Source organism: Bemisia tabaci, chromosome 10 (genome assembly GCF_918797505.1).
Source record: "Bemisia tabaci chromosome 10, PGI_BMITA_v3".
Classification (NCBI taxonomy): domain Eukaryota; kingdom Metazoa; phylum Arthropoda; class Insecta; order Hemiptera; family Aleyrodidae; genus Bemisia; species Bemisia tabaci.
In genome coordinates this window covers 17,419,248-17,442,678 of record NC_092802.1, presented here as the reverse complement: position 1 = coordinate 17,442,678, position 23,431 = coordinate 17,419,248, and the positions used below count along the sequence as shown (strand labels likewise).

The 23,431-nt window shown below is 40.7% G+C and overlaps 2 protein-coding genes across 5 annotated transcripts in view; one reads left to right on the top strand and one right to left on the bottom strand.

Moving 5' to 3' along the window:
* LOC109033396 (alpha-1A adrenergic receptor) overlaps positions 1 to 23,431 on the bottom strand; it is a 232,187-nt gene that overhangs the window by 148,028 nt on the left and 60,728 nt on the right. For all 3 annotated transcript variants that reach the window (XM_072305496.1, XM_072305495.1, XM_019045990.2), the window contains one exon: positions 21,411 to 21,889. In XM_072305496.1, the coding sequence (XP_072161597.1) occupies positions 21,411 to 21,845 (435 nt within the window). In that variant the 5' untranslated portion in view covers positions 21,846 to 21,889. The remainder of the gene's footprint in view (positions 1 to 21,410; positions 21,890 to 23,431) is intronic.
* On the top strand, positions 7,517 to 14,516 carry LOC109033397 (uncharacterized). 2 transcript variants are annotated; one of them, XM_019045991.2, is made up of 3 exons: positions 7,517 to 8,563; positions 9,383 to 9,710; positions 11,663 to 14,516. In XM_019045991.2, the coding sequence occupies exons 2-3, from the start codon at positions 9,700 to 9,702 to the stop codon at positions 12,171 to 12,173; spliced, it is 522 nt and encodes a 173-aa protein (XP_018901536.2). In that variant the 5' UTR covers positions 7,517 to 8,563; positions 9,383 to 9,699; the 3' UTR covers positions 12,174 to 14,516. The 2 variants fall into 2 exon arrangements, with proteins under 2 accessions (XP_018901536.2, XP_072161599.1); XM_072305498.1 differs by having other exon boundaries at positions 7,517 to 9,710.

The window sequence follows — 23,431 nt, the reverse complement described above, 5'->3', positions numbered from 1 at the left end:
GTAAACGACTCGGATTCCAGGAGGAGCGGGGCATTAGAGATCCGACTACTTTAACGTAAAATTTTGAGAGAAACACGATGCAACAGTGCCACTGACTTTTCTGTCAAGTTCTCAGATCAAAATTATACTTGATAAATACTTTTTAACAACTTTTGGATTTGTAAGTTTAACAGGGTGTCTAGTTTTTTTTTTTTTTTTTTTTTTTTTTTTTTTTTTTTTTTTTTTTTTTCATTTTGGAAAATTCGGATGAAATCCTGATTTTTGCATGCTAAATCCTTCTTCTTCTTCTTCTACCTTCTGACTAGGGCCGTGACCCTGTTTGTCTAGCCTCTAAATTAGTATACAAATATGACCAATAAAATATGATGGCGATGAGAGGGGATTAATTCTCTGGGGATGAAAGGCAGCTCTGTGCCCATCTCTTGGGCGGTCGTCCGGGTTGCCTTTTGGCTGTGAGGTCGTCCTACCATACAAATCTTGGCAAGCCTTTCCCCGTCCATCCTCTCAACATGTTCCGACCACATTTTCCGGCGCATCTTGGTCCATTTGGCAATATCTTTAATTTGGCACTCTTCGCGAATTGACTCGTCAGTCTGCCTGTCTCGGAGCGTAAAGCCTGCTATTTACCTCAGGACTTTCATTTCTACGGTCCGAAACTGTTGTTTAGTGCGCTTCGTGTCTGCCCGGGTCTCCGCAGCGTAAGTCAGCACAGGTCTTACAATCGTTTTATAAACTCTAAATCCTGATTTCATAATTTTTCTCCGTGTTACAAATCCTGATTTCATAATTTTTCCACATCCCGATTTGTTGCGGAGAACAATTAGACAAACGTAACTTCACAAAAATAGCTCGATAAAAAAATCCGATTATCTTGAAACTCCTATCATCAAAATACGATAAACAAATAATAAAATGATAATAAAGTAATAAAAAAATAAAATACAAAAAAATAAATGCCTGTGTAACTGAGAAATCATCTGATATATTTTCATGTTAACCATTCCCTAAATAAAATAATAACAGAACACCTTGGCAGCACTGCTAAAGGGGAATTGTCGTTTGTTTTTCGCGAGGTAACCCCCCCCCCCCCTTCACCCCTCCAAATACATACCCTTTCCCTTTTAATGTCCCCCTTTGAAAATCCAGGCTGCGCGAGGGTATAAATTACACGTCAAACGGATGTTGGACAAAAACAATTACCTACTTAACATCGTTTTCCTCCCTCTGTGGGTTAATGCTCAACGACTGAGTTACTCTGTAACTTTTGAGTTTCGTGTCGCGTTGTTTCACTGGTGTGTGTTTCTTATGTGTATGTGCTTTTCAACAAGTTTCCTGCCAAATTGAAGTTTTATTGGGGGAATCGTTCTCGCCAGACTGGAAAAACACGCAAAAACAGGAATTCCCGTCTTTGCTTCCGGCAATGAAATTTCCTGAGGGCCTCCGTTCCCATTCCCCCGATTCAAGTTAGCGTTTCTCAACAGTCTCAGTTTTCGTTCCTGGGAATCTTCTCACCCGTTTTCCGCAGTTAGAATGATTCGATGGACGCCTCATATTGAGTCAAACGACATGCGATATATCAGATTGATTAGAGAAAAAGATACGTGAGAGGAGTGATAATCTTTACAATTGCTTAAAAAAAAAAAAAAAAAAAAAAAAAAAAAAAAAAAAAAAAAAAAAAAAAAAGTAGCGTTGATATTAAGTGACGATAGCCGCAAAAATTATAAAAATCGTCCCGGTGCATCTCTCTGTAACGAACAATGACGAAAAATGAAAATTCAGGGATAGTCAGTGAGAGCTCATCATTTGAAACACCTATCAGTATGAGAAAGTTAATGTCACAGATGCTGTGTCTATGCTAAGCCAGAAAAAGTATGTAGTTCTTTCTTGAAAGTGTAAACAAGGTGCGTGAATTCTGAAGTAAGAACGGAGATTCCTAGTAAAGCTGTATAACGGTGATAGAAATTCTTAATAATTATTTTAGAGGCGCAAAGGCACCTCAAGAGGCTGGGCCGCGTAGCAGCCAGGGGCACACCCGGTGTAGCTTATTCTATTCATTTAAGTCCCTCCATCATCCCATTTGGCAACGAGTTCCACCTACGAATTGAAGGACTCAGCGAGCCCTGTTTAACTAGATCGTCCTCATACGACCGTCCTGAGAAAAACCGCGCATGTACCTATGATCCCCATAGCAATTACGGTGGTTTTGCTCGACATGGCAGCATAATAAACCCGTCATGGAAAATGCTGACTCGGCGAGCGAGAACTAAGCAAAAGACGAACGAGCCGTGAGCTGATGATGGGTGGAAGTGGGCACCTATTTTCTCGGAGTCATCTCTCAAGCCGTTCCAGGCGCTCCATTCATTCTAACGATCCTTTGTTTGGTTTTTGGCCACCGCCGCGCGCCCCTAGTGAACTTCATCCCTCCCCCACCCTCCCTTCTCACGTTAGAGGCCCCCAATAAGCAGGTGAGGCGTGCAGGATCTAAACGAGAAACTCCACTACTGCCTTGCTGAGGAAGAACGTCGTATGAACATTCGAGAGTTGCCAATTTTCCTTCGATAAAATGCTTATTTTTGAGGAAAGTTATGAATATTTTTCCTTTAAATTTTCAGAATCTTTAGGGGAAATTGCGAACAATATTTCCTGAAAAATTGGAAGGAAAATATTCATAAGTTTACCAAGAAATTCGTGTTTTATCAAAGGAAAGGCAACGCCTGATGGCTCATACGCGGCGTTCTTCCTTAGCACGGCAGTCTACCTTGTGGTGGTTGAAATAGGCTGTGATTCTCGGGATTGTTTGTGCTGTTTTCGAATAAAAGGAGACCGTTTGGATAAAAATAAGATAAAAAAAAAGATTTAAAAAAAAACCCCGATGTTAAAAGTTAAAATTTTATTAAATTTTCAAATAATAGATAAATAATAATGAAGCGCTAGTTGTAGAGAGGGCATTTCTTGGTTGCAGTGTCCCAGAATCCCTGCTAACGTTTTATCCATTATAATTAAACCAAGTTTGTATGGAATTCGTTCAGACTTTTTCTAAACATTTTTTTATGATTTTACAATGCTGAAAACGTATAATTTCAGACAATTCACTGAATACTTTCCTCTCTAAAGTATAAATTAACGGTATAACGGTTTTGAGACACCGCAACTAAGCAATTCACTTTCTGTACCTAAACGCCTCGAATACTAATTAATGTATTATTCTACTTTCATTTTCAATCATTGTTAATTTGTAATTTTTATCTCAGTTTTATTAAACTTGCTTTAGATGTCAGAGAAAAGGTAAAAAACGAGGCCAGAGTACGTCTCTCTTATCTTCAACTGTGTTGCTCACTTGGCCCTCGAAGCACGAGAACGGAAACGAACGAGATACAAAGCAGAGAAAAGGACGCGCGTTGATGACGGCGCAGAGATACAACTATTCGTGCTTGATGGATGTCCGTGTTGCATCTCTAAAAATTGAAGGAGCTTTGGCGCGAGGCGTGAACTCGCACTGCTCCGCTCCGCGTATGTTGCTCACGTGGTGTTGACCAGATTTTGGAGGAAAGTTCACAAAACAAGGACCGAATACCCTCTCGTGTCTTTGGTTGCGTTAATACTCGAATTTTTCTTTCTTTCCAGCTTGATGTCTGATTCTTTTTTTACGATGTATATGATTGTATCTGTAGACGGGAAAATTCATTTGCATTTGTAACTGCCGTGATGAGAGAAAGCGCCGTATGAGCCTTCGAATGGTGCCAAATTGCCTCTCGGAAAATATTTCTTTTTGAGTAACTTAATGAGTATTTTTCTTTGAAATTTTCAGACACTTCAGATCAAAAGCAATACTCGCTGAAAAAATCAGAGGAAAAATATTCACAGATTCACCCGAAAATTCTTGATTTGTCAAAGGAGATTTGGCAACGCCTGAAGGCTCGTACGGCGTTTTTTTTAGCACGGCAGTGTAGACTTACATCAAAAGCTCGTGCGTAATTGCCCCGTATAAGAAATTATAATTTACGTAAAGTTCTTTTAAGTATAATTATCATATCAGTATAACGGGGCGTAAATGATCGATTATCGATAATTCCCCATTTGTAGCTATGGTATAAAGAATCGATTATTAAGGTTTTCGGTGCAAACACCCTATTCATCGATCCTATTCCATAGGTTTAAATGGCAGATCAATCGATACATCGCAAAAGCACGCCAGGCCGCTGTATCATAATCATTCACGCCTCTTGCTGGCGAAAATACCTTGATGAACTCAGGGCAAAATACATATAGTCATTAAAAACAACCTTCACGTTTTGTTGATAACACGACCTTGGTTTCATTAACTTTTTTTCCTTTTTTAGTACTCCTCTTTTCTCCTCTTTGAGCTTGTTCAAAAAACGTCAGCACATGGGAAAATTCCACCATCGTAAAAAATCCGGAGATTAGTTCGGTGCTCAATTTGATTCGAGTGGAAAGCGTGAATTGAGTAGACAAGAACCGTAATTTTCTCACTTTTTCGTTGAACTAGGAGGCTACGCTCCCTGAGCACTTCACGGTCCAGCCCCTTTGAGCGCTTCGCGCCTAAGGCGGTACGCTTTACGTTAGTCTTATGATTTGATATTATAGAGTGAAATTTGGAATCTTTTAATGCGTTCAATTACTCAGCGTTCGATAATTTCGAACTTCGATAATCGATATCGAAATTCGATCGAATTCGATGAAAGGATACATGTCGATTGTGAAACTGTAGAATAGCCGTAACTCAGTTAGCAGCGTAGCAGACTTCCTCTTATATACTTGATCTTCTCCGTAGAAAATTGATGAACATCATTTTTTGGAAATGTCAAATGTCATGTGATTTTTCCTCTCTTTATGAAGACACAGGCATGATGTTCATTCGGTCTCTTTTTAAAAAATAAGATAGGAGCGGAGATTTCGAAACGTCGCAACCGAGATATGCATTTTGGCAGTTTAACCGTCAATATGATGCGGCCATTAATTTTGTACTTTGTCTGGTGGTCCATTTCATTAAATCGAAATCGATGAAAGCGATTTTATCGAATTGGAAAAAAACAATAAAATAAGTCATTCTCGCACCGAGAGTGTATGAATGAATTCATATTTATCGAACAATCGAAACCTGGCCGTGGTGCAAGTCTAATTTAGTTCATTATAGTCTTCGCACACTAATGGATTCCCTGTAAAAGTCGGGATTATTTTGCGATTTAAAATTTCGCGGAAATGTAATGGCACCACTAATTCGTCAAAATTCAACGAATAAGCTTCACGCACCCTCAAAGTTTTAGGATATAAGCCGGTACTGTATATAAAATAGGAAATTCTAATTCCGAGTTCATTTCAAATACACCATGCAAAGCTAAATACGTCGGCAGGGTTGCCGAATTTCCCTCGATAAAACAGTAGTTTTCAGGGAAATTTGTGAATATTCCCCCTCCAATTTTTCTCAGTTTTCAGATCTAAATTACCTGAAAATTGTAAGAGAAAATACTCGTGACTCTACTCAAAATACTCTACTCAAATATGATTTTGTTGGAGGAAATTTGGCAACTCTCGAATGGTTATACGGCGTTTTTTTCGTTGTACGGTAGTGCAGACAACGTCTGATATAGGCGAACTGAATCTGGCCAAATCTGCTCAATCGGACTGCGTTGCATGCGTAATGAGGAACTACTTTTTATTGGAAAATAGTTCCCTATAATCAAAAACGTAGTCTAATTGAGTGTTGACGGCAACGCTCAATTCAATCCGACCCCATTCCGCACTTGCGCCAGTGGCGTGGCGTGCTTTGCGATATATCGAATGATCTGCCATTTAAACCTAAGGAAAAGTATCGATAAACAGGGTGTTCGCAGCGAACACCTTAATAATCGATTATTTACGACAGCTTCAAATAGGGAAATATCGATAGATCGAAAAGCACGCCACGCCACTGACTTGCGCGTAGATACGTAGGCAGTTAGGCACTCACAGTGGGGGAGATGGGATTAATGCATTCGAAGTTCCAATATATTCCGGTGTAGCGGTGAACTTTCCAAATTGAAGGTGTAATCCCTCGACCTTCACCGCTAACACGTTACGTCAGCCCTCGAATTAATCGTCGAAAAAAAAATCCATGCCGCATGCGGCACCTACTTACATTAACGTCCTGTGGCGTGGCGTGAATTGCGATATATCGATCGTTATGCCATTTAAACCTACGAAAAAAGATCGATTATCAGGGTGTTCGCAGCGAACACCTTAGTAATCGATTCTTTACCATAGCTTCAAATGGCGAGATATCGATTATCGATTATTCACCCACTTACATTACCGTCCATAGCAAAAACGTCGTAAGTCCATTCTAAATATGTTCGATTTTCTTCTCGATAAAGACATTCTATCGGAAGAAAAGCGACGAATATTTGTCCTTACACAAAGGTCAACAAGCAAGAGCTCGATACGTTCGTAGGGAAACGCTCGGCTGTTTTCTATGTAGGCGCGTTTTTAAGTTCCGCGAAGAAGATGAGCATGTTGAGATGAAAAAACTCGCTCACCAAAGTTTCAACCATCAATTTTGTGAAAAGTGCACTTCCGCAAAAAAATATAAATTATAGAAAAACGATTATCGTTCTCCGTGCTTTGACATAACAAGCATCAAATAAAGGTATCACAGATTAATCTATTCTAATGGACCACTAGACAAGGTACGAATTTAAGCATTCTGATACATGTTTTTTAACTAGAATTTTACGTAGAGCACGATTCGCGCAACGAAAACTAATGAAACAAACTCCAAACGAAGATACTGACGATTTTATTTCACATTACGCGCATTTTGAACTGCCCGCTCACAAGAAACTCAACGGTCCACGCGAGTTGAATCGCGCACTACAACGGTTTCAGCAAGCCTCTCAATCGAGCAATGTTCATTTCCCACCATGTGGCGTTCAAACTATTTCCAATTCGCTAAAGCTGAACCAAAGCGTCAAGATTGAGGTTGCCAGATTTTAACATCGCAGAGACTGTCATGAAACGTTCAGCGCGCGATGTGAATCACGCAGAGCATTGAGTTTCCATGAGCGGGTGGTTTGAATTCACGCATCAAGAATCATTAAATATCTTCGTAAGGAGTTGATTTCGGTTATTTACGTTGTGCGCATCGTGTTCTACGTGAAATTTTGGTTACGAAGCATGTATCAGAATGTTGAAATTCGCACCTTCTCTAGTGGTCCATTTTGAAAAAACTGCACTTCTGCAAAAAATATATATTATAGAAAAACAATTATCGTACTCCGTGCTTTGACATAAGAAACATCAAATAAAGGTATCACAGATTAATCTATTCTAATTATGTTGGGTCCCTCTCCGCTAGTTTGTTGTTTGAGCTGGTGCGTCATTTGAACGCATTGCCACTAGTATACTATAAATACGGCACTTTTGACGGCACCAAAAAGACAAAAAATCTCGAGTGTTTTTTTTTCTTTTCTTTTTTTTTTGGCTAGACACGGCATAGAGATCCTGTTTTCCCGACGTAAAATATGATGTGACGCCACAAATCGAAAAACAACATGACGCTGACTTAAAAAAAAATTCCCGTTATGGCCTCTTCTTTAAAAATCTAGCTCGGTTCCACGTCACTACGACGGCAAATGAAAGCTTACCTCATGATTTTCGACTTTTTTCTTCCGTTTCTTTCCCGTCAATTTCTGATCCGGCCTTTCTGAGGGATATCGCCGTACAGGCATTCAGACGTTGCCAAATTTGTAATGATAAAACTCGTATTCCCTCGAAAAAGTGTGTATATTTTTACTTTGAATTTCTTACAAAATTGATTTCATAATTTAATCTAAGGTACCTAAAAATGTAAAAAAATATAAAATTCATAAGTTTCCTCAAGAACGAATATATATTACCTAGGAAAATTTGGTAACATTCAAATATTTGTACGAAGTTTTTTTTATTGGCATGGCAGCATGGAGTTCTTTTGTTACATGCTTTTACCTCTCTCACACCAACTGGATGTTCCAAGTGGATGACATCCGTTAGGGTAACTGCGAGTAAAGTCACTGATGTCTGTTCAGCGAGTGTCTATCCAGCAAGTGTAGAGGTTATTAATCGAAATAAAATTCAAAGCGGGTACATTTTTTTAATATTTCTAGTCTGTACCTTCAAAACTGTACATCAGATCGTTAATTACTCAAAAAATAAGTTGGGTCTGCCTCAGTTGTGTTACAACTTGACGATTTTTAGTATGAAGTATCCACCAATAACATTATACACATGTAACAAGTGTTTTTCAATGTGAGGAGCAAATTCCGTGTTTTTGTGCGTGTTTAAGGAATTTTAATTGCTTCATTTTCCTACCATTTTAACACAGTAAAATGGCAGTTTACCTGAATATATGGTAGCTTAATTGCGCACTTGCGTGCGTCAGTCTGACATACTTTTTATGATGAGTGATATAGGAGAAAAAGTGTGCAAAGCGAGTGAGGACCATCAAATGCGGCATTTTTCACGGAAAGAGCTACCTCTCTCCTCACAGTTTATGTATTCTTGCAGAGTTGATAGCTGTGCAGCATGTTCCGTAAGTACGATTTTTCTTTTTTTCGTGAGCAAAGAAAGTAAATAAAGATGAGGTAGGTTCAAAAAGTTGCCGAAAAAATCTCTTTTCGCGATTATACGTAAAGTTCGGGTCACATAACCGTGGAAACCTACCGGTCAGTATGCCACTGCGTTTTCCTGAACCATTGTCACCGATTTCTGTTAGGTGATCTGCTCAAATGATAGCATGCCTACGAGAATCGTTGTGATGTACGGTCTGAATTATAGTGATAATGGATTTGGCCATGGATTTTAAGTTTCCCCCTAGTCTGTAACAACCGCCCGTGTCAACGCGCCTTTTCCCCCTGGTTTACGTTGTTATATCGATTTGTCTATGACTTTGTCTGACGCTTTATCTACAACTTTGTCCATTGCTATGCCTGTAGCTTTATCCACGGCTGTGTCTTTAAATTTATCTATCGCTTTGTCTATAGCCTTGTCTGTCAATTTGAGCAATCAGCCCGCAGACCAGCGGGGCGATTATTGAAATTAATAAACAAAACTATAGACAAAGAAGACATAAGGAGCATAGAGCTATCCTATTGGTTGAAAAGGGTGGTTCTTATAGAGTAAGGGGGTAAATGATGGACTTACTATCGGGTCTCTTGATAGTGGATATCTCTCGTTAGTTCGTCTAATACCTACGTTCTTTGTCCATCGCAACCACCCGCTTCCACCAATAGGATCCCTCTGTATCCTTTTTGTCTTTTTTGTCTATTCCTTTGTCTATCAATTTCAACAATCAGCCTAGTCTAACCTTACACAATAAAGCACAAGTAATCCATGTTTCATGTGTCTCTAGATCTTACTCTCTGTCTACTCGGAATTATGCTCCCAGTCTTGGAGGCGACTTCGGGGCCTCTTCTGGTTAAGGGGCCATATACGTCGAGCCATTCTTGATAGAAAGCAATTGCCTCATCAAGAACGCAGGACCAAAGCACTCCTTTTACGCCATGACATCAGACTCTTTCTTCAACATCCTGCCAGACGAAGACTTGCACACGACAACGCCAGAATGGCTTCATCATACTCTCCTTACCGAGACGCCCGATTTGGTTCGAAACGAATCAGAGGAGAACGGTAGTCGATACCGAGACAGCAATAGCGCTCGCTAAACGGATGATTGGAATGTATGTACTCGAATTAAATTGTTTTATTATAATGGGGCTATTGTAAAGAATTGATCGCTTTAATGACTCAGGGCTAATGAACGAAAATTCACATTTTGCTCCTTAGGGTTGAACCTGTTTACAAAAACCCCTCGCTGGGGAAAAAAAAAAACACATTGGATCTAGAGTCCAGACTCTTAAAAACATCGACAAGAAAAAGTGTTCTTGATTCAATCAGAATCTAGCTAAAATCAAGATCCAAGCCTCTTAATTTAACCGGATTTTTTTTTGATTCAAGCAAAAATCCGATTGAATCAAGAGTATTTTTTCTTGTCAATGTTTTCAAGAGTCTGGACTCGAGATCCAATGTGTTTTTTTTCCAGTGCTCGCCATGGAGCTACGGGCCACCGTAGAGCGAGCAAATAGAGGAGTTCGAGCATGTAATTTTGGCTAAAATTTCAAATTTCGATGTACTTTATACAAATTTAGATTTGTAATTTGATGTAGGATAAGTCGGACAAACTCTGGAAACTTGGAAAGCATATACATTTTCGAAAATATGAAGCAGAAAAGTTTAGAAGTGGTTCCATTGGTTTTTTTTATTCAATTTTCCTTCCGGACACCCCTTGAACTTGAATTTTTACAAACGTACATACAAATTCAATTTCAAGGGGTGTTTCTGAAAGAATGTTTCGCGCAATAACCTATGGAACCACTCTTAAACTTTTTCGTTTCATATTTTCGAAAATGTAAGCTTTCCAAGTTTCCAGATTTTGTCAGATTCTCCTATCGATTCGCTTCAATGTGTGGTCATGCTAATACCTGAAAAATAACACACTTTATCCCTAATTCCTTCTCAACCATGTGCTACCATGTATTTTTCAATTTTTTTGTCATTCTGCGGCTTAACACTACGATTCTAACTTTAGTAAAGAAATTGAGAGGTTTTCCTTATTAATGTTTGACTCGTTATGGGGAGCTTCTCGACCTAAAGTTATGGAAGGCCGTAAATTTTGTATGAAACTAATTATGCCACTAAATTTAATGAGAAAAAGAAAAGAAAAAAACACTTCCTCATTAACTATGTCCACTGACCCCCATTTTGATGAGCCTTGAGAAGTACGGAGTCATGCGGAAGGCAGGGTTCATCTCAATGGCGCACAGTGGATCGAGTCAATCAGAGACGTCGGACATGAAATGTTTGACTGAAACTTCAAAATTTGATGTTTACTTCGTTATATTTCAAATTTTAAAGAATGCTTCTAGCGAAAAATTTCACGAGGAAACTAATGGAACCACTTTCAGAACCTCAAATTTGTGTAGACACGGAATGGAGATGTTGCATGTGTGAGGAATTTGCGATTTAACTGTTGATTCTTATGTAAAAGTTCGCGAGAAACACGATGGTGCCACTAGTTTTCTCTGAAATCAACTCCCAAGCTCAGAAAAAGCTCTCAAGTTGAGGCCAAAATGGAGGGGATATCCCACGCTATCCTGAGAGTCCACCTCTACATCAAGACGATCTCTCCATGCAAAGATAGGAAACAAATACATTGACAGGGCTGCCACCTTATTTGGGGACTCTAAAACTGAAAACACGGCTTCCCTGCTAATGTATTTTCTCCCTATCTTTGCATGGAGAGTTTGTCTTGGTGTAGAGGTGGACTCTCAGGATATCGTGGGAAATCCCCTCCATTTGGCCTCAACTTGAGAGCTTTTTCTGAGCTTGGGAGTTGATTTCAGAGAAAACCAGTGGCACCATCGTGTTTCTTGCGAACTTTTACATTAGAGTCATTAGACAAGTCGCAAATTCCTCACACATGCAACATCTCCATTATGAGCATTTAAAGTTTCCAAATTTCGTCCGACCTCTCCTATTAACTGATCCACTGTGTAACGGTTGCTTCCTCAAGTCGAAGGAGCACAGCATGTGACACGCGCGGTACGTAATGCGACCATCAATTCATTGACAGGAAGTTCCGCTACCGGATAATTCGCTGCAACTGCCGCCACTACGTGGATTACCTGAAGTACGGCAAGACCTACGGACGATGGTGGGACCTCTCCTATAATTGGATGAGCGACGACTGTCCTCTATACGCCCCCTTCAACTCGAACTCCAAGGTGAACACCAAAGAGTTTACGCTCTACGACAAGCACAAGATTCCGGCAGAATTAGCACCCCTCGACCGACAAGTCGACCCACCCTCCGCTCAAGACCAGCGCCGACGCCTCGAATCCCAAACCTCGAGTGACTCGGACTCCTCTTACGTTTGGTTCAATTCCGGTTCGTTCAGTGACTCCTCCGTCCAAAGCACATCCCCTACACGACGTAGATCGACCTCTTCCCCCAATCGCAGGAGAGCTTCCACCAGACACAAAAATGCGTCAAGCCCCACTCTCTCTCCCTCCCACAGCCGTTCCAAATCATCTCCCTCCGTTCGTCTTTCGCCCAACTCGCGGTCCTCACGGGGTGAAGTCTAAAAACAGTACACTGGAAAAAAAATCTAGAGTCTAGACTCTTGAGAACATTGACAAGCAAAAATACTCTTGATTCAATCAGATTTTTGCTAAAATCAAAAGGAAATCCGCTCAAATTAAGAGGCTTGGTTCTTGATTTAAGCTAAAATCCGATTGAATCAAGAGTATTTTTTCTTGTCGAAGTTTTTAAGAGTCCGGACTCTAGATCCAATGTGTTTTTTTTCCAGTGTAGGTATCAGTGGCGTGGCGTGCTTTGCGATATATCGAATGATCTGCCTTTTAAGGTGATTCGATGGACGCCATATTTTGTGTCAAAACGACATGCGATAGATCGCATCAATTAGTTCGGTATTATTACTGGTATAGCACAATCAGCATATAATAATCGGCAAAGGTTGGCAAAAACCTTCTTCCACCAAGGTTCGTCTTTTTTTCATCCTAAGGATCTCCATTTGGATGTATTTCTGCCAAACGAAACTATGTGCATCATGACGTGAGCCCTGTTATGCATATATACTTATGGGTCTCAGGGCTCATGGCTTAATGCAAATAGTTCCGTTTGGCAGAAATTTGTCAATTTGACCCAAGAATGGCGATACTTTCTCAATAAAGGTGGTCTAGACGTATCTATCATGCCCCCCTCAGTAAGTTTTCATGACGTATGCGCAATTAAGACCTTAATTCTCTCGCCTGTGCATGTAAGAGCTTCGTCGGGCGTCAACGAACGTTCATTGACGTCAAAGTCGATCATGTGGAATGTAAATTGAGAAAATTGTGCGCAAAAGAGTGAACTTCAGATAGTTCTAATGTGCGTGACGTGGTTTTTGTGCTATTTTACCGGTGTAGATTGCACGTGATCAGACGCATCCCCTGTGCGTTCATACAATTCAAGGTCTGTTGTATGAAAGCATAGGAGATACGTTCGCTTTAACGTAGCTTTTTAAGCACTAACGAGTTCTCTACTATTTTTCCTTGCGCGTGCGCGCATCGTTCAAAATACCATTCTCAGCGACCATTTATAGAGTACGGGCATATTTTATGCGAGAGAGTATTGCCATATCTGTGCCGCTCTGTAATTGGTTCATCAATTATAGCCTTCTTACAGGGCTTTCGTGGTCCAACGTCGACAGACCCAACTCGACGGTGTAAGTTCGAGAAAAAAACCTCGTGCGTGGGACCCAAAGTTTAGATCATATGGATCTCTGAAGTTTTCGGATTGAGCATCCGAACACTTAAGGTCCAGCTGCTGAGGTTTGGATCACACGTCTGAAACTTCAGTTCTTACATCTGAAGTACTTCGGTTTTCACATCCGAAAAACTTCGGTTCTCACATCTTAAGTACTACAGATGTAAGAACTGAAGTTTCAGATGTGTGATCCGAACCTCGACAGCTAGACCTTAAGTGTTCAGATGCTCAATCTGAAAACTTCCGAGATCTATATGGACGTATTTCTATCGAACGGACCTAAGCGCCATAGGTTGAGTGAGGAAGGTAGAGGGGGGCTTGGATTGGCGGCGGAATAGGGCGTCCGGCCGTCCGGCTTATTCCGTCCTATACTTGCAATGCTTTTCCATGGCGCTTAGGTCCTTTTGACAGCACGCGCTATCCGTGATTCTAAATTCCTCAAAAGGAACCCAAATTGGCGCTTAGTTCCGTTTGATAGAAATACGTTCATACGACCTAAACTTCGGATCCCACGCACGAGGTTTTTGTCTCCGTGTATTATGTAGTGCATTCTCCATTCATATTGAACCAACACACTGAAAAAAAAAATCTCGGTGTATTTACTAAGAAAAGGGTAAAATTACCAAGAATTCAGGGTTCTATTTGATCCCAGTTTTTTCTTGGTAAAATTATCAATTATGGAATTGGTAATTTTACCGAGAAATATCGGTAAAATTATTGAACTTTCTCGGTAATTTTACTAGACCTTGGTAAAAACGCCAATATTTTTCATCGACTGTGGTAGAATTACCGAGATAAAATGGCAAAGTTACCGAGAAATCGATTACCAATAAAAGTGGTATTCTTACCTAAAAAAACAGTAAAAATACCGGTTTTTAGGTAAGCTTACCAGTCTGTCTTGGTAAAATTACCAATAATTGGTAAAAAAAAGTGAGATGGTAAAGGTACCAACGGACCTTGGTAAAAACGCCGAGAATTTTTTTTCAGTGTAGGTCCGTTTGACAGCACGCGCTATCCGTGATTCTAAATTCCTCAAAAGGAACCCAAATTGGCGCTTAGTTCCGTTTGATAGAAATACGTTCATACGACCTAAACTTCGGATCCCACGCACGAGGTTTTTATCTCCGTGTATTATGTAGTGCATTCTACATTCATATTGAACCAACACACTGAAAAAAAAAATCTCGGTGTATTTACTAAGAAAAGGGTAAAATTACCAAGAATTCAGGGTTCTATTTGATCCCAGTTTTTTCTTGGTAAAATTATCATTTATGGAATTGGTAATTTTACCGAGAAATATCGGTAAAATTATTGAACTTGCTCGGTAATTTTACTGGACCTTGGTAAAAACGCCAATATTTTTCATCGACTGTGGTAGAATAACCGAGATAAAATGGCAAAGTTACCGGGAATTGATTATCAATAAAAGTGGTATTCTTACCTAAAAAAACAGTAAAAATACCGGTTTTTAGGTAAGCTTACCAGTCTGTCTTGGTAAAATTACCAATAATTGGTAAAAAAAGTGAGATGGTAAAGGTACCAAATGACCTTGGTAAAAACGCCGAGAATTTTTTTTCAGTGTAGGTCCGTTTGACAGCACGCGCTATCCGTGATTCTGAATTCCTCAAAAGGAATCCAAATTGGCGCTTAGTTCCGTTTGATAGAAATACGTTCATATGACCTAAACTTCGGATCCCACGCACGAGGTTTTTATCTCCGTGTATTATGTAGTGTATTCTCCATTCATATTGAACCAAGAGCAAAACCCGACAGCGCTGCTTGAAACGTGCGAATCTGCACTCCGCGTAACGGCACATGAGTAATCACGCCCAACCCCCACCCCCTCCCCCGTCTACGTTTCAAAAAATAAGTAGCAGCTGCTGGATTCGGGGCGTTGAAAAATTAAACCGGAGGAAACTCATCGAGTATCAACGTCAATCCGTCGCTCCGCTCGCGAACCGGCGTAGCGCGAACTTGGAGACGGTCCGGTCCTTCGCATAACTCCATGATCTTCGGGGAACGCGGAGGAATGGAGTTACGCTTTTACTACAGTGCGGCGACGGATTTATCACCGCGCTGAAACATCCGAACGGTCGTATCTGTAAACCGCGCTTCGGAGAATCTTCCGGTGCGACCTTGGCCTTTTGCTCAACTCCGTTTTTGGGGGAGAAATATATTTTAGAAATGGACCACTAGACAAGGTATGAATTTAAGCACTCTGTTACATGTTTTTGAACCAGAATTTCGCGTGAAACGTATTCTCTCATCAAAAATTACTGAAATTGACTCCTAACTAAGATATTAACCAGTGGCGTGGCGTGCTTTTCGATATATCGATTGTTATGCCATTGAAACCTATAGAAAAGGATCGATAAACTGGGTGTTCGCAGCGAACACATTAATGATCGATTCTTTCCCATAGGTTTAAATGGCATAACAATCGATACATCGAAAAGCACGCCACGCCACTGCTCGACTCCGTCTTTTGGGGAGAAATATATTTTAGAAAAGGACCACTAGACAAGGTATGAATTTAAGCACTCTGTTACATGTTTTTGAACTAGAATTTCGCGTGAAACGTATTCTCCCATCAAAAATTACTGAAATTGACTCCTAACTAAGATATTAACCGGTGGCGTGGCGTGTTTTGCGATAAATCGATCGATCTGCCATATAAACCTACACTGTTAAAAATCCCAGCGCGAAATTCACGCTTACTCAGTTGCAGAATGTTTAATTTTGTACCTTTTCTTGTCTAGTGGTCCACTCCGCACCATAAATTTGGTGTGAAAGTCCTTGTCGAGCCGGACGTGGTAGATTTTTCGGAACTATAGCTGAGGATTCACCTTAAACGAAATTTATAATTTTGTGGACGAGCGAAAAAAATGCAAAAGGACGAGCCGCGTTTCGCGAGGGACTTGTCAAGCGCCTTGATGCAACTATACGTGCTCTATGGATGCCCGTGTTGCGTATTCAAATTATTGAAGGCGTTCCAATTTCTCTACCTCTCGCAGATACACGCGTGCTCTTCCTTTTTGCGTTTGTGACCCTGGCTCGGAATTTTTGAGATCTCTCCAGGCAGAGCTGGAAATTTTCTAGAGACATGATTAAATGGAAACGGTCACTAAACTATGAACTAATTTCGACTTGCGAACACACTGTTTCAAAGGGAAATGACGCGTATAACACGCTGAGCACATTAAAAACGCGAAAAAAGGCTGCCTCACCAAGAATCGATTGTCTTATATACATTTAACCCCCTACAGCATAGCGATACGAATTTGTAACAACGAATTTTTGGGGTTTTTAAAAATTTAATCTTTCCTCAGTGTCATAATTTGGCAAATTTTCATCAGTTATTTCATCAGTTTTTTCGAATGACCGATACCCGAAAATTTTAAATTTTGAAAACAAATTTGGTACTCTGTGTTTTTTATGTAAGCTACAAAAAAGATTAGTGCCCCCCAGGATCTGAGATCTAAAATTTATTCATGCCATAGAGAGTTTAATGGGGAAAAAACAATGCTCCCAACTTTCAAAAATCGTCACTGTAACGTCGCAAGCTCAGATACGGATAATTTTCGTTTCAGCCTCAATAAGCATAAATTCCACCAGGTTTTGATCCTTTTACAATCAAATGGACGTATTTCTGCCAAACGGAACTATAAATATTAAAGCATGTCAACCCTTCTGGCCATCGAATGGCTGGCGCATTACGACAAATCACAGAATAATGGACCACTAGACAAGGTACGAATTTAAGCATTCTGATACATGTTTCTTAACCAGAATTGTACGTAAAACACGATTCTTACGACGAAAATTACTGAAACCAACTTTTAACGAAGATATTAACGTTTTTATTACACATTGGTTACGAGGAATTTGAACTGCCCGCTGACAAGAAACTCAAAGCTCTACGTGAGTCAAATCGCGCACTACAACGGTTTAAACAAGCTTCTCAATCGAGTAATGTTCATTTCCCACCGTGTGTTGCTCAATATCTATAAGCAATTTGCTACAGCTGAGCCAAAGCGTCAAGATTGAGGTTGCCAGATTTAAATATCGTAGAGACTGTCATGATAACGTTTAGCGCACGATGTGAATCACGCAGAGCATTGAGTTTTCATGAGCGGGTGGTTTGAATTCACGCATCAAGAATCATTAAATATCTTTGGAAGGAGTTGATTACGGTAATTTTCTTTACGCGCGTCGTATTCTACGTGAAATTTAGTAAAAAACCATGTATCAGAATGCTGAAATTCGTACCTTGTCTAGTGGTCCATTCGACTTTATACTACCTCCAAAAAAAAAAACTACACAGTTCTCACTCGAAAAATTGATGCGCACGATATATTCAAGGCTACCGCTTTCCATCAGAGGTAATTTGTTTGCTGAGTATCGTTGCAAGGCCATGCCTGCCACTCCTTCCGAGCAAAACATACTCAACCTCAGGGTAAACCTCTTGCAGATGCGTGGTTCTTCTTCCTCGCCATTTCTGAAGCCGCTTTACGCGAGCTCTAACGCGAGGGCGGGCGGCAGTTTAACGAGGTCGAGAGAACTTCCAAAGTGTTTCCTTCCGTTCCTCCTCGAAAGTTTTATTTTCATTTTTTATGAGCTTCTTCAACTTTATATCATGTAAATAAACGTGTCATCGTCCCTTTTTTTCTACGTCGGAGCCGCGAGCTCCGATTCCTTTTGTCCCCGTTAAGCCCTTTGTAAATCGATTATGAAAGTAAAAAAATTCACGTTCAAATACATAACGATGGAGTAAGTCGGCAACCACATAACTCGTTGAGGTGTCTGAAAATCTCCGCCTCTATGTTATTTTTTTAGAGGAGAACAAATTGACATCATTTCTTGAAGTTTTTGCAGAATTTTCTTCGCACAGAGAAGAAGAATCACGGCAGTTTTAAAGAATTGCCGTTGAGTAGTTTTCCGTTTAAAAAATGAAGTATGACAGGAAGTTTGCGACGTAGCACACCGAGTTATGTGATTGCCGACTTACACCGTCGATAAGAGGGTCCTAACCGCTACGCGGTCCAACAATGCCGTGCTAAGGAAAAACGCCGTATGTACTTTCAGGCGTTGCCAAATTTTCTTTGATAAAACACGAATTCCCTGGTAAACTTATGAACATTTTTCTTCCAATTTTTCAGAGAATTTTGTCAGTATTTTGATCTAAAGCTCCTGGAAGTTTCAAAGAAAAATAATCATAACCTCTCCCAATAATCAGTGTTTCATTGAAAGATATTTGGCAATTCAAAAATGCTCATACGGCGTTCTTACTTAGCGCGGCAGTGATGTGATGTTGTATACGCGCAACGCATGAAGTATCCTGCGGTCTTGTAAGGCGCTACTATGCGGGTTGCTCGCACCACCGCACTGTCGCGTGCACCAAAGAGCGCTTCGCACACTTATTCGTACACTGGTCGAAAGAACGAGATAGAATTTCAACATTGAAAAATTTCCCCTCAAAAATTTTACTTTTACGTTCTTTTCGCAGTGTACCTAGTAGCGTTTGGGCCACAGTCTTAGAGTTGTATTTCTCAATTTTGTTTTAATTAACCACGATGTACAGTCCCCTTCCATTATGTACATAGTTAGGGCAGAGATCCTGGCCCACCAATTGGTTCATAGTGTGTTTAATTAAGCTAAAATTAGTACGGTTAATACTCGTATATAAATTGTAGTTCCTTATGATTATAATAAATTATTAGAATAAAAATTATTTTACCTTCCCTAAAAAAGGATAGCTTGAGATACCATCATATGAATGTGAAAATCACAAACAGACTATAATGGTAGGTAAATACTATAAATCTAACAACATTTACCAAAAGTATGGTAAATGAGACACATACATGTTGATTCTTCAATAAATTATTTGCTTCTCAATAATCATTGTCTCATTCATAACCATTTTATTTTCCCCTATTTTTAACAACTTCATAGCTATCCAAAAATGGGGTTCTTCTATCCCACTCTAAGTACGAGAATAGAATGAAGCGATCGATATCAAAACAGTCCTATTTTTTCTGAAACGTATTAAATATTGAAAGTCCTAGTCACTAAATCAGTTTAGAGTCTGTGTTAGAATACCTCAAGGTACGGGGAGAGTACGGACATGTCGATGATTTTGAGGTAAGATCATGGAGCTTTTCTTCTCAGATCTTCATTCCTCAACATGTCCGTGCTCTCCCTATATAGCTACTCTAATATGTGTAAATTTACATACATAAAGATTCGCTTTCATAGCACTCCTTGACGCTCTGCGACGCGCGCCTGACTGTCACAAAACTCGGTCCTTCCGCGACCCGTCAGGGATTTGGCACTCCCTCAATTCATTTAACACCTCTTTGGTGTAACAGGACTTAATTATCTTTCAAGAAATTCCCACCATGTTATACCTGAACCGGATAAACCTCTTTATTTGCCTCAGCTAAAGGCTCTTAGATCTTTCCTGTGTGCGATAAGTATCTTGATTTATTTTGCGAGGAAAGATCTGTACTTTTAAAGGATGCCTATCATTCTTAATACGTTCAATTTCGTTTAATACTGTGCAACACCTCTGTAGTGAAATAGTTGCTTCAGGCGCCGCCGAACGGCGGGCGGGCGGTCATATCAGCGTGAAACGCGCATTTGCGCCTACAAACCTAAGTGGATACTTCAAGCATTGTGCAATGCGTGAAGTATCCACTTAGGTTTGTAGGCGCCAGCAAGCCTCTGGCGCTAGCAGCACGCCGCTTCGCTCTGTTTGGCTTTAATATTTATACTTGCATAGTCAGAGTTTTTTAACTCATGATTTTGAAATGTTAGCACACTCTGCATTGATTATTCTCATTTAAATTGATGGGAAAAAATATGTATCAATTTATCAAGGTACGCGGACAAAAAATCGTTGATAAAATGTCCTGAAACCATCTTCATATTTGTAGCTAATCTAAAAGAATCTAGCATCAAAACACGATTCTGTGCCCAGCGCAACTGACCCATTATCAATGCGAGTAAATCTGAATTTTACGCATTCGAATCAAAAGAAGCAATACCGACGGCGTAAGTCCGTAAGCACGTATCTCGTTAGCGATGTTTGAAAATCTCCGCCTTTATATTATTTTTTTAAAGGGGAACAAATTGACATCATTCAAAACACAATTCGAATACCAGCACAACTGACCCATTTACGAGAACAACATTGGCGGATCCAGCAAATTGGCAACATCGTCTTTTCTCCATTTAAACTTATAGAAATGCATCGATTCTTGGAGGGGCCAGGTGTTCCGACAAAACTCGATTATTTAGCATAGGTTTAGATGGAGGTAATCCGGTGTTGCCAGGTTGCTAGAGCCGCCTCTGGAGAACATGTGTCTAGTTTTCTTGGTAAAGCTCATTCCCTGATTTTTCCCTGATTTTCAGGAGCTCATTCCCTGATGAGAAACCGAAGTTTTCTCCCACTTTCCCGGGATATTCTTGGGGAAAAGAATATTATTTTCCAGAGTTTCAGATATGAATATCGATTTTAATTAATCTTTCAGCCATTTCTTTGGCGCACATTCAAAATTTTAATTCAAAAAATGTTCCTGGGTGTTCCGAAATGATCCCTGAGTGGTTGGAGAAGAGATTCCCGGTTTCTGGAACAGATTCCCTGATTTTCCCCTGATTTTCCCCTGATTTTCCTGGTAAATTTTCATTCCCTGCGGACTGATTAGTGAAATTGATAGACAAAGCTACAGACAAAGAAGACATAGGGAGTATGGAGCGATCCTATTGGTTGAAATGGGTGGTTTCTCCAAGGAGAGGGTGGTTTCTACAAGGGAGAAAACGATAGACTAACTGTCGGGTCTCTCGTGGGCTGCCGTTACTTAGTCTATTACCTACCTCCTTTGTCCATTGCAACCACCCGCTTCCACCAATAGAATCTCTCCATATCTCTTTAGTCTCCTTTGTGTATAGCTTTGTCTATCAATTTCAATAATCGGCCGGCAGGTGAATCCCGGTTTTCCCCGGTTTTTAAAAACTAGACACCATGCTGGAGGACAAGCAAAAAACCTTACCTGAACATTGTGATCCGAATGGCAGGAATTATCGATGCTGACGCGTCCTTTATGTACCCTTAGCGTGACGTCAGACCTCGTGACGCGCGTCCCGTCGAGGAGGAACCGGGAGTGGCGTATCGCGGCGCGGTAGACGAGGGAGTAGAGCACCAGTATGGCGAGCGCGGGGAGGTAGAAGGAGCCGCAGGCGGAGAAGACGACGTAGCCGAGCTGCTTGTTGACGTGGCACTCGCCCGGCTGGAGCTCCTGCCGCCAGCCGAGGGAGGGGGCCATGCTGATGCCGAGCGCCAGCGCCCAGATCCCGGCGATGAGGGCGCGGACGCGGCGCCGGTTCAGGATCCGCGAGTAGCCCAGGGGCCGCGAGACCCCGATGTACCGGTCCAGCGAGATCCCGCACAGAGAGAGGATCGACGCCGTGCAGCAGAACACGTCCATTGTCGTCCAGACCACGCAGAGGGTCGGCCCGAACAACCACCGACCTGCAACATACAAGCACGTACGATGTCATTTGTGGATTTAAAGAAATTCAAAGTTATGGATTAATAGGATTAATGGTTGGTAGGATGACGGAAGAGAGGCTGCCGAAGAGGGTGCTTGATCGGGTTCCTCCTGGGAGGAGACGAAGGAGACGCCCAGTGAGAGGGTGGTGACAGGAGGTTTTAAATGAGATGAGGGAGTGTCGACTCCAGTGTTCGAAACTCACAGGCGCCAACGCGCCAAATGCGCCTAAAAAATGAAGGTTCTGCGCCAACTTGGCCCCTAAAAATTGTCCCTCCCCCTTCCAAAAAAATTCTAATTTTTCTATTTGGTGATTTTTCGAAATTTCCCTCAAGTTACTAGTTCTGTAACTAAAACATATTGCGTCTAACTTTTAACTAAATGCGCCGCGGTATACAGGCAAGATAAGTCAATTTGGCCCCTAAAAAAACTTCAATGGTCCCTAAAAATCGAGCTTGATCCACACGGGCCGCCAGAAAACTTTTTTTTCCTTTTTTTTCTACAGGTTTTTACTGATGTCAGTTTTTCGGTTTCAACAAGAGTTCATAATATGCCTACTTTGGTAGCTGTACCTTTTGATGTGCGAAACAGTCTCATACAAAACGATCATTGCCGATTTCAGTAAGAAGCCCCTATAGTGACGTCATGCCTGAAGGAGTCCGCACAAATCGATCCAGGACAGTAAGTCAGCGGTCACCCAAAAGACCCACTCGCATAGTCAACTAATGGCGATCCGAGCGCGGAAAGAAATTAATCCGAGAGGCGGCGAGGGGTTGCATTCTGAGCCCCCGCCGCACGGTGGAACGAGTCAATTAGACAGGTCGGACATGACATTTTTGACGAAAACTGCAAATTTTGGTGCTCATTTCATCACATTTTACATTTCAAGGGATGCTTAAAGTAGGAAATTTCACGAGGAAACCAGTGGAGCCACTTTGAAGAGCCTCAAAGTTTTGAGTGTGTCGCAGGCGCACTGGAAAAAAAAACACATTGGATCTAGAGTCCAGACTCTTGAAAACATTGACAAGAAAAAATACTCTTGATTCAATCAGATTTAAGCTTAAATCAAAAGGAAATCCGCTTAAATTAAGAGGCTTGGTTCTTAATTTAAGCTTAAATCTGATTGAATCAAGAATATTTTTTCTTGTCGATGTTTTTAAGAGTCTGGACTCTAGATCCAATGTGAATTTTTTTTCCAGTGCGATTAGTCAAATCAGGCATTTCATCAAATGCCTAGGCAGATTGTCAAATTTTGAAATTTTGCGAAATTTTGTTAAGAGTAGGGTGATGAGCTTACGATTTTTTATTATTTTTGAGGGAAATAACGCATTAAATCCACAAACCCTTCTTGTTCCTTCTTTTTCAAGTGTCACTCATACATTTAAATGTTGAAAGTTAAAAAAAAATTACATTTTAAGACACTGAAAATTTCAAGATCCATGTTCGTTCAGGAGCTAAACATCGTTTGAGGTACTACTTTATGATGCAAATTTTTACGGAGAATTCTTTCTTGCGGGAGCAAT